The following is a 12,311-nucleotide window of genomic DNA, read 5'->3' as shown; positions in this document are numbered from 1 at the left end:
TTTTTCCCAGTGATGTGGTGTAGTGTAAATTATTCTGTATGTCTTTCATGTTTGTTCATTATTGAGAGAAGAAAAAGTTTAAATGCAACTTTGAGGACGATACAGTTAATTCATATTCTGCTACTGCTATTTAGAATTTATTATTTCTTCAAAGTTTTTGATTAAATTTATGGTAATTTTGTTACAATTCATTTGATCTTTTTGGGATTTTGTGTACCATGTGATTGACCATTTTGGTGTCTTTTTCACATCACTCAATATTGATTAACTTGATGTCAAAGAGGACTGGAGCAAAAATTTTCATCAGTTGGACATTGATATCCATGATTCTTGCAGAAAGAAACATTTCTTATTCTTTACTCCAGCTTCAGTATTTGTATTTGAAAATGCAGAATTTGCAGACTGAAAATGCCAGTTAACAAATTCATTAGACTAATATGTCAGTATCATTCACATTTGCCATTTCTTAAGTTGCAATTTTGCTTGCATGAGTTTTTAGAACTAAGCCTTCGTTATCTGTTGATTTTACTTTAGTATGGGTTGGAAAGAATAATGGGAGAAGAAAGGAGCCTTTCACTGCTGGCCAGAGCAATTGATCCCAGACAAACTAACATGATGACTGATGTTGTAAAACTCCTATCTGCTATATGCATTGTTGGAGAGGAAAACATGTAAGTTTTGTATTTATACATGAAATACAATACACCTTTTTAAAACTTCTAATTGTACTTAAATAGTCATTATCTGTTGAACAAGTTTACGGAAACGTCCATTTTTAGAAAATCTTGATTTCAAATGTATTAATTTTAGAACTGAAAGTAAATCTTTCATGTTACCACCACTTTGTCAGATTTAAGAACCTTCTTACAATTTAACGTTTTAATGTGTTTTCATCACTAACAAGTATACCATAATTGGTTTTCCACAAGTGGGAAATATAAAATAACAGCATGTTAAAATGTTCGCTCCTGAAAACTGAATTAATACCTTGCTTTTTTACCTGTTGGCTATAGGCACATATTTCTTAAACAAGTAGGTTCATACACTGCACATTATAATTCTGTGTTAAAAAGAGAATTAGGATTTATGTTAGTGGGAAACTATTAGTTTAAGTTAGCTATTGACACCTAATAAGAAATTTATTAGTAACAGTGAAATTTACAACAATGGGGGGAGGGAGATGGAAAAAAAATTGACATCCTTCCTCCCCACTCCCATTGTGTTAGATTTTTATTGTTTGTAAATTTCCAATTAGGTTTCAATAGCTAAATTAAGATAAGTTTCCTTCTAACAAAAATTCCATTTTAACACAAAATTACAGTTTAAAATGTATAGCCCTGCTTCTTTTTAAGAAATTGATGCCTATACCCAGCAGGTAAAAAAATAAGGGATGTATGTGAGGGAGATTATGTCTCATAAATGGAACTGTCTTCTAATTTCCTATAGCCTTGAAAAAATTTTGGAAGCTCTAACAACAGCAGCAGAAGAAAGGAACATTGACAGATTCTCCCCCATTGTAGAAGGCCTCCAGGATAACTCAGTCCAGCTGCAAGTAAGTATTCTTTCTTTTATGAAAGTTCTCTTTCTTATGAAGAGAACTTTACATCAAAACAAAAATGAAATATGTATATTGGATGCTGAATTTTTCATCAGAATGAAATGGAAGCTGACCAGATTAGGTCAAGTTTTGCAGTAAAAACTATGTGATTTAAGGAATGTAGGTTAATGCTGAAGCAATTTTTAGGGATAAACCATCTTGACACTGCACAACTGTCACCAGGCCTCAGTAGGTCACAGCTGAGGATGCCAAATTCAGAACAAACTGCTGAGAAATAGGGCAGTCTCCCCCCAGAACTGGTGGTTATTTTACAGTAACAAAAGTAATCTTTGATTTTTAGCACACTGGTTAACAAAAAGTCAAAGCAGTCTCCTTAGGCATTACAGCACTTATTTCACCGCACGTACACTAGACTTTATGATGTGTTATTTAAAACTAGTTTAATCAAACAAAGGGTCCTTCTATCCCAATTGATCAGCCATGTAGCCAGCCTCAATATGTAACTCAGATCCTATCCAATAATCACACTGTTGCCAATCCATTAGTATCCAATATTTTAAGGTTTATTTATAAGAGAAAAGAAAGGGGGAGACTTAAAATGGCCCAAGAAATCACACATACGTTCACTACAGCGTACTTGAATCAGGTTTGTAGCAGTGATGGAATAAACTGCAAGCTTGTAAAGTCTCTGGTAATTTCCAAAATATGGGAAGGTCCTCAGTCCATTGGTCAGAATGCTCCTTTTAGTGTAAGTCCATAGCCAAGAGATCAGGGCAGGAAAGGGGCAAAGTGGAAATGCTTCTAGGGTTCTTTTATACCTTTTCCCATGTGTAGGGACTGCTCTCAGTCTTAGGGCCGGTCTTCACTACCGGGAGGTCCAGCATGGATTGATTTAGTGGGTCTAGTGAAGGTCCACTAAATTGATGGCAGAGTGCTCTCTGTGTGACCCCGGTACTCCAGCTCTCTGAGAAGAGTAAGGGAAGTCGACAAGAGAGCATCTCCTGTCGACACAGTTCAGTGAAGACACCGGGGTAAGCTGACCTGAGCTGCGTCAACTCCAGCTACGTTATTTCTGTTGTTCATGTAGCTTGAGTAGCATAACTTAGGTCGACTTATCCCTGTAGTGAAGATAAGCCCTTAGTTTGTGCAAATTTACAGGCACAAAAAGGAGTCCAGGGTCACACGAGCAAGTTACATGCCGTTACATGCTTTGCTGACTCCTAGGAGTAGCCATTACTCATATTCTGGCTAAGTTGTCCACAGGAAGGCTCACTGGAGAGGGACAAGTTGCTTCTATGGCCCATTGTTTTAATTAATGGGCCATCAACTTGAATAGTTAGTTCACAATGTGCTGGCTAGACTGGATGTAAACTACTTTGTGGATTCAGAGTAGCAGCCGTGTTAGTCTGTATCCGCAAAAAGAACAGGAGTGCTTGTGGCACCTTAGAGAGAAAAAAATTTATTAGAGCATAAGCTTTCGTGGGCTACTGTCCACTTCATCAGATGCATAGAATGGAACATATAGTAATACATACATACAGGTAAGTTGGACATTACCACACAAAATGTGAGAGGCTAATTAGTTAAGGTGAGCTCTTATCAGCAAGAGGAAAAAAACTTTTGTAGTGATAATCCAGATGGCCCATTTAGACTGTTGACAAGAAGGTGTGAGGATACTTAACTTAAGGAAATAGATTCAGTATGTGTAATGACCCAGCCACTCTCAGTCTCTATTCAAACCCAAGTTAATGGTATCTAGTTTGCGTATTACTTCAAGCTCAGCAGTTTCTCGTTGGAGTCTGTTTTTGAAGCTTTTCTTTTGCAAAATTGCCACCCTTAAATCTTTTACTGAGTGGCCAGAGCGGTTGAAGTGTTTTCCGACTGGTTTTTGAATGTTATGATTCCTGGTGTCAGATTTGTGTCCATTTATTCTTTTGCATAGAGACTGTCCGGTTTGGCCAAAGTACATGGCAGAGGGGCATTGCTGGCACATGATGGCATATATCATATTGGTAGATGTGCAGGTGAATGAGCCCCTGATGGCACGGCGAATGTGATTAGGTCCTATGATGGTGTGACTTGAATAAATATGTGGACAGCGTTGGCATCGGGTTTTGTTGCAAGGATAGGTTCCTGGGTTAGTGTTTTTGTTGTGTGGTGTGTAGTTGCTGGAGAGTGTTTGCCTCAGGTTGGGGGGCTGTCTGTAAGCGAGGACTGGTCTGTCTCCCAAGATCTGTGAGAGTGAGGGATCATTTTTCAGGATAGGTTGTAAATCTTTGATGGTGCGCTGGAGAGCTGATAATAGCTCATCTTAACTAATTAGCCTCTCACAGTTTGTATGGTAACTTCCAACTTATATGTGTGTGTGTGTGTGTGTGTGTATCTGTGTATCTATCTATCTATCTATCTATATCTTACTATATGTTCCATTCTCTGCATCTGATGAAGAGGGCTGTAGCCCACGAAAGCTTATGCTCTAATAAATTTGTTAGTCTCTAAGGTGCCACAAGCACTTCTGTTCTTTTTTACTTTGTGGATGTTACTCCAGGAGCAAACACATTTGAAATATTGGTCCATAGTCAGTATTCATAACTTTAGACACAAAGATGATATATGTGCACAAACAGGATGATCATACTCAACAAATCATAACCTTTCCATTGATACCTTACATGACGTACTTTCTAGAATATTTGTTGCAATTGTCTAACCATGGCAATATTAATCATATAAATGGTCAGGTTTCAATCATACATCATTATAATGACTTAATACACTTAATATTGACTTCCACTTTTCTCAGTCATAGGAAGTCATTGGGCATAAATTAATACATGAAAGGTGGGTAACATACTCTGTACATGGAAAAACTCCACCTCTGTCAATTCAATTGATGTTTTTTATCAGAATTAAGTTTAGGGAATAGACTGTAATATACTCTAAATTGCTTAATAATCATACTTACCATTTATCCTTTATCTCTTTATATGGTATATTGGTTTTCACATAGTTGTTTTGCCTAAGTAGTTGAACTGTGTGTTTGTCAAAGCTGAGGTACGTTGACTCAAAATGGCAGGGGACAGTGACTGCAGATTGATAGATTTCTGGAGCCTGAAAGCGGTGGTGTGGTGCTTTAATCTGATCTTTTGCATAGCATAGCAATAGAGTCACACCCAGTAATTTCTACCTCAAGACCATTATTTTTGTAAGTTATAGCATATCTTTTAGAAAGGCAACCAGTCTTGATTGTTAGACTTGAAGTGATGGAGAATCCACCATGTCCCTAAGTAAACGGTTCTAATAGCTAATTACCCTCACTGCTTAAAATTTGCATTCTATTTCTAGTCTGAGTATGTCTAGCTTCAGCTCCCTAAGATTGGATCTCATTGTTAGCTTGTCTGGAGTGGCTCGTGACTGTGAGTACCTACTTCAGGGCAGACAGTCAAAAACACTGTAGACACCTGCAAACTAGTGGGGTGTTCTATAATTAGATTTCATGAAGCCGGTAACAAATGTGAACTCTTGGATTACTGTAACACTCTTACTAGAGAGTCACAGATAGACTAGAAAATCTAAGGGGACTATCTTCTCACCCAGACAAACTGGACTCAGTGATAATGGCCACTTACACAGAAAATCACAACATATTTAGGTTGCTTCCATTCCCGAAAGACCAGTCACTTACTCCAGATGAATTGGTATTCTAGATCCTACACCATCTGTAGCCAATACCGTAATAAGTAATCTAAAGTTTTATTAACTAGGAAAAGGGAATAAGAGTTTTTTTACAGGTTAAAGTAGCAAACGTACACACAAATGAGTTACCATCTAAATCTTAAGAGTGACAGAGTTGTAGCAATCTGTCTATTCAAAGAGATTTTCAGGGCAGACCAAGGAGGGACCCCTGGTGATCCCTGGTTTCCATTTAGTATCTCTGGCCCTTCCAAGTTCAAACAGCCAAAAGATGGAAAACTTTCCTGTGACTTCGCTTTATTTCTTTCATTCAGTTTCCCAGCCCACAGGATGAGCTTCCTTGCATGCAGCATTTCCCAGGTGGGACAGGACCATTAATCGGTTCTTTGTACTGCAATGATTATTCATGGCCCATCTGATTTTGATAGTCTTTCTGGATGAGCTGGAGGGGATGGTGTCTGAGTTCACAAGTTCAGGGTATGACACCCTGACACCCCAATATTCACCACTATCATGTAATTAGGATATGTTTTGTACAAAGTCGATCTTTTGAGGTATCATTCTAAAAGTCTTAATCTGCTAGACCAGGGATTGGCAATCTTCGGCACGCCAGGGTAAGTCCCCTGGCTGGCCGGGCCGGTTTGTTTACCTGCTGTGTCCGCAGGTTCAGCCGATCGCAGCTCCAGGACAATGGGGGCTGTGCGAAGCAGCGCAGGTTGAGGGATGTGCTGGCTGCTGCTTCCCTCAAACACAAAAAGCAAATGGGATGTTAGAAATCATTAAAAAAGGGATAGAGAATAAGACAGAGAATATCTTATATAATGCCCTTATATAAATCCATGGGTCGCCCACATCTTGAATACTGCGTACAGATGTGGTCCCCTCATCTCAAAAAAGGTATACTGGTGTTAGAAAAGGTTCAGAGAAGGACAACTGAAATGATTAGGGGTTTGGAACGGGTCCCATATGAGGAGAGATTAAAGAGGCTAGGACTTTTCAGCTTGGAAAAGAGGAGACTAAGGGGGGATATGATAGAGGTATATAAAATCATGAGTGGTGTGGAGAAAGTGAATAAGGAAAAGTTATTTACTTCTTCCCACAATATAAGAACTAGGGGCCACCAAATGAAATTAATGGGTAACGGGTTTAAAACAAATAAAAGGAAGTTCTTCTTTACTCAGCACACAGTCAACCTGTGGAACTCCTTGCCTGAGGATGTTGTGAAGGCTAGGACTATAACCGGATTTAAAAGGGAGCTAGATAAATTCATGGAGGTTAAGTCCATTAATGGCTGTTAGCCAGGATGGGTAAGGAATGGTGTCCCTACCCTCTGTTTGTCAGAGGGTGGAGATGGATAGCAGGAGAGAGATCACTTGATCATTACCTGTTAGGTTCACTCCCACTGGGACACCTGGCATCTACCACTGTCGGGAGACAGGATACTGGGCTGGATGGACCTTTGCTCTGACCCAGTATGGCCATTCTTATGTTCTTAGTTACTCATTTTGCTTTCAGTGAGACTAGCCTCTTGTCACGAAACATTGTTTGCAAAATGCCAAACTTCCATGATATCGTACCAGAATGCAGGTCCAGATATATTGTAATGGAGAGCTCCTTCTTGTAGAAAGCAGTGGGAAGGTTTTATTGCTTTTAACTTTTTAAAAGCACTTAGCAAATTACCTTAGCTCTGGATAATTATGGATATTCAATCTCTTTAGGAGCCCAAAAAGGGAATTTAAAGCTGAACCCATACATTTGTAGGGTCCTACTAGCGATGTGTCCTATTTTAAATGGGAATAAAAACACATTAAAACGTAAAATTGTTGGTAACAAACCTGTGAACGTTTGGATGTATCAGTCGTGGATGGCAAGTCTCACAATCTCTTTAGGAAATAGTTTGCATATGAAAAGATATTTTTAAATAGACTTGGAATTCAGAATGTTTTTATTAAGCAATGCCAGGTCACACTGTAGAATTTATGATCCTTCAAAATTTACCCTGTATAGATAAGTCATAAAATATTACATACTACATTACTGTTGCCCTATAGCAGAGGTGGGCAAACTACAGCCCGTGGCCACATCCGGCCTGCGGGACCATCCGGCCCGGCCCTTGAACTCCTGGCCGGGAAGGCTAGCCCCCGGCCCCTCCCCTGCTCTTCCCCCTCCCCCGCAGCCTTAGCTTGCCATGCCGCGAGCGCTCTGTGGCGGTGGCTCTGTGAGCTCCTGCCAGGCAGCGCAGTGGCATGGCTGGCTCCAGCCAGGTGGTATGGCTGCCAGACATGCTGCTCTGAGTGGCATGGTAAGGGGGTGGGGATCAGGGGGGTTGGATAAGGGGCAGGGAGTCCTGGGGGGCAGTCAGGGAGCAGGGGGTGTTGGGTAGGATGGTGGTCATGGGATGGGAAACGGGAGGTGGGGGGGGGTTGGATAGGCGTGGGAGTCGCGGTGGGCTGGTCGGGATGGGGGTGTGGATAGGGGTCAGAGCAGTCAGGGGATAGGGAGCAGGGGGCGTTGGATAGGGGGCAGGGTCCCTGGAGTGGGGATGGTCAGGGGACAAGGAACGGGGGCGTTGGATGGGTGGGGAGTTCTGAGGGGTGGGAAATGGGTGGGGCCAAATGTTTGGGGAGGCACAACCTTCCCTATCCGGCCCTCCATACAGTTTTGGAACCCCAGTGTGGCCCTTGGCAAAAAAGTTTGCCCACCCCTGGCCTATAGAGATGATTCTTGCTTATATTATATAGAAATGCACCCTAATATATCTAGGCCTAAAAATACATTTGACAGTAACCAAGCAAGGCCTGATAAAATGAGTCAAGTTAAGTGAGACAGGTCAGAGACAAGTTAGGGGTAAGTTAGGACATAACACAGGTTGTTACAAATATGATCTGGTCCAACCTGGTTTTTACAAATATTTAAGTTGAAATGTTAATATTTTGGAAAAGGCTATTTCAATTGAGTTATTGATATGGCATTTATGCATATATTAATTAAAATAGTTTAATATTAAGTACCCAGTGAGGGAGTAGAAGGTATTTTAATTACAGTAGAGGAAATATATGTATGATGATAGGTGCTAATTCATTAGAGTTTTATTGTAAATGATTATAAAAAGGGAAAGACACAAATTTTAGATAGATGTGCCCATTCATCATCAAGGTACCATTAGAGAGAAGATTATATTCATTCTTCCCATCAAGCATGGACTGATCACTCCTGGATGCATCATTTCATCTTAGAATGTGGGTATAAAATACTGTGTATTGTGATGCCTGTTTGCTTTAACTAGTCTTTTAATTTTATCACTCATTGTCATTCACAGTTCCCCACTAAGTTATCTGTAGCTGTCCTGGAGGCTTTGAACCTTAAAGAATTCAGTTTGTTTTTATTCATCTTTAAACTACTAATCAAAGGTTACACTAGACATATCTGACTTAAAATATTATGCTCATTTAATAGAAGATGAACTTTGCTCTCATTGAGTTATTTAAAGTTTTTTTTTCTTTCTCAGCAGTGTTACTATTGGAACTAATATAACAAGTCATATTAGTATCCCATTAATGATGTTTAAGTTAAGATGCTTTTATCTTAAACCTTGTATAATGGTTAGAATGCATCCTGCACAAACCTTGTAAGTGAGGCTTATGTAAGCATTTCTGCTCTCTAATGGTAGATGTTTTTAAAGTTGCAGCCAGTATTTGGAGTGGGAATTGCCACAAGAGGATTGGTGCCTACAATCCACCAACTAATTTAAAAACAGCAGTAATTGTATGAAATCTGTGTTAATGAATGTTCCAGACTTGACACACACAATTTTCAGAAGGTGGAGGGGAGTGTACACCAGCAGCATGTAAGGAGCCAGAGAGAGAAGGGGACGAAGGAAAGGAGGCGTGAGCAGTTTGACATATTGTCTTTAAAAGTGTCTGAGAAAAGGCTTCTCTACTTAAAATCTGAATTGAGAGAACACCTTTTCCTAGGTTTCAGAGTAACAGCCGTGTTAGTCTATATTCACAAAAAGAAAAGGAGTACTTGTGGCACCTTAGAGACTAACCAATTTATTTGAGCATAAGTATAAGGAGAGTGATCACTTTAGATAAGCTATTACCAGCAGGAGAGTGGGGTGGGAGGAGGTATTTTTTCATGCTTTGTGTGTTTAAAAAGATCTTCTACACTTTCCACAGTATGCATCCGATGAAGTGAGCTGTAGCTCACGAAAGCTTATTCTCAAATAAATTGGTTAGTCTCTAAGGTTCCACAAGTACTCCTCACCCTTTCCTAGAAAGTTTCTGATAATCATTCCTTTGTTTTTCTGCTATACACATACACATTCACATTCACATACACATGGTGCCTAGTAGCCTAGAAGTCATAGACCAGGACCCCATTGTGCTATACAAACACCCCAGAAGAAGATAGTCCCTGCCTCGACGAACTTATAAACTATTTAAAAGGCAAGAGACAACATATAGCTACAGATAGAGAAAGGGAGTATAAGGAAACAGTCAAGCAATATTGGTCAGCATGATAAACAGTCTTAGCAGACCAGCAGCCTAACCATTGTCAAGCTTTCTGTAGGCATCACAGCAAAGGAGAGTTTTGAGGAGGATTTGGAAGGTGGATCATGAGGTGGCTTTGTAGATGATTCTTCTGAGGCGCTCCTCCTAAACATGAAAGGGGCAGCATGGGAGAAAGCGCACAAGTGCTTGTTAAATTTTCAGATAAGCGGGTGATGGAGGTTGGCACCCTGGGCTGATTAGAGGCAGAGTTAACTTCTCATAGCAAATGAGAGATGACCGGTAAAGTGGGGTGTGATGCTGTGTATAAGAGAGATGTCCATTTGTATCATTGTTGCTAACACTTGCCAGTTGCAACAAATCTGATACAAAGTATGTCATGTAAGGTGTGAATGGAAAAGTTATGATTTGGTAAGTATGATTAACTTGTTTATATACACACACCTTCTTTGAATCTGAAATTATGACTATTGGCTATGTACTTTGATCTTAAAGATGTGCTGTATTCCTGGGTACACCCCCCAGATAGAATTTACATTAGGGCTAGACAGCTATGTGTTGGTGGCCTATCAAGGGCACTCCACCCTCACAATGGTCTATTGAAGAAACTCATTCTGTCCGGATACTCTTTGTGAGTAAGCCTCAGACAGGACGGAGCGAATGGCCACCCTGTGTGATTCAGCAAGACATTTATGGGCATGTGTTGTTCTCATGTGACTCTGGACTCCATCTTGCAACACTAACTTTCCACATATGGGGCTGCAGCAGAGAAGTAAGGGTGGCATGGTATGGTATTGCCACTCTTCTGTGCTGCTGCTAATGCCAGTGCTGCCTTCAGACCTGGGCGCCTGGCCAGCAGCCGCCAGTCTCTGGCTGCCCAGCTCTGTTTGGCTCACTCAAGGTTGTGCTTCGGTTTATTTTACCATCCTGTGTAATTAGGTTGGGCACCACTATTATGAGATTTCTGTTGGCTCTTCCATGTAGTTGCTGTAGAGCAATGATCATTCACTATGAGAATTTGCAAAGGTTTTGCCTTTGTTCATCTGACTTTTCTTCTGGGACGATGATTACATTAACTTGCTTTTGATTGTTTGTTTTTTAAGAGTGATCATAAAATCACTGCACAAAAGACACTTTAATTGAAAAGGAATAGTCAGAGCTATTTTTCCCCAGGTGTTTCTGTGAAACTCAACACTTTGGGAATTCTTGCACATGAAGAAGGAAGCTATTTTGTATGTCCTCTTCAGTAGAGTTTTTAGACTGTCTAGGGTGATCTGTATCTTGGCTTTCAAGAACTTGTATTTTTTCTGCATGTGAAATTTAAGTTGCCAATTTTCATTGTCACAGATTTTAAATATATATTCGCATGTACAGATTTCAGTTATTTACACTGTTAAAGCATTTTTTGCATAAAATCCATAATGCATTAATTCATCAAACACTTTAAATATTGAGTATAACTTTACTATAAACTCTCTTAAAATACTGTTACTATGGGTGAAATGATCTAGGTTCTTGTATAAAATTGCAGCATTCAGGAGAGAGAAACAGAACTGAAATGATCTATTTTATGGTTTCATGACAAATATGTTTTTCTCACTTTCTTATTTGGCATCCATGGCTTAAGTAGATTTTGGTAAATTAAAGTATCTTTATTAATAATGACTTACACATGACAGATTACATTTAAAACTATAAAATGTGGAACACTAAAAATGTAGGTATTCAGATTTCAGTAATGCCCTTTTAACATTAAAATATATTGAAAACGAAGAAATACTATAGCTATCTTCTTTTTCTGTTACAGGTAGCTTGTATGCAGCTTATCAATGCTCTTGTAACATCTCCTGATGATCTGGACTTCAGGCTTCACATCAGAAATGAATTTATGCGCTCTGGATTGAAGGAGATATTGCCGGTAAGTGGCTCGGTAGTCTGTCTCTGCATTAATATTTAAATCAGTAGAATACCTTAGTTGGGGGAGTTGTATGAAATGCAGTCTAGAATATTATACTAAGTCTGAGTATTAAAGAGGTTACATATGAAAAATAGTTTTGAAAGCTGAATTAAAAAAATTATACGTTATCTAGACGTATTAAATCAGAACAAATTTTATTATTTTAATGACAGAAAATATAGAGCAGCATGTTGTGCAGTTACAACTTTTTTATTGAATATTTAACATTGAATGACTAATAAGAGTTCTTGTAATGTTAAATATTAAAATAACATAAACCTATGAAAGTTGCTCAGAATTGAAGGGCTCATTTACATGTGCAGTTATTAGTTGTATGTATCTTTCTACTACCTTTTCTTTGCAGCAATTGACATGTATAAAGAATGATGCTCTAGATATACAGCTGAAAGTCTTCAATGAGCACAAGGAAGAAGACATGATTGAGTTTTCCCATCGTTTGGAAGATATTAGATCTGAACTAGAATATCCTTTTGGGAAAGAGGAACTTAACATGTACAAACAATAATGCTTTAGTATCAGAAAATTCAATTCAGTTTTTGTGTTACCAATATAAGATTTTGTAACACAAAAC

General features: G+C 39.2%; 1 protein-coding gene across 1 annotated transcript in view; it reads left to right on the top strand.

Moving 5' to 3' along the window:
• DIAPH3 (diaphanous related formin 3) overlaps nt 1–12,311 on the top strand; it is a 504,213-nt gene that overhangs the window by 104,961 nt on the left and 386,941 nt on the right. Inside the window, exons 8-11 of the mRNA XM_073325081.1 lie at nt 535–671; nt 1,447–1,552; nt 11,570–11,680; nt 12,084–12,202. Of these exons, the coding sequence (XP_073181182.1) occupies nt 535–671; nt 1,447–1,552; nt 11,570–11,680; nt 12,084–12,202 (473 nt within the window). The remainder of the gene's footprint in view (nt 1–534; nt 672–1,446; nt 1,553–11,569; nt 11,681–12,083; nt 12,203–12,311) is intronic.

The sequence above is a fragment of the Lepidochelys kempii genome, chromosome 1 (assembly GCF_965140265.1).
Source record: "Lepidochelys kempii isolate rLepKem1 chromosome 1, rLepKem1.hap2, whole genome shotgun sequence".
NCBI lineage: Eukaryota > Metazoa > Chordata > Testudines > Cheloniidae > Lepidochelys > Lepidochelys kempii.
This window is presented reverse-complemented; position numbering and strand designations above follow the sequence as displayed.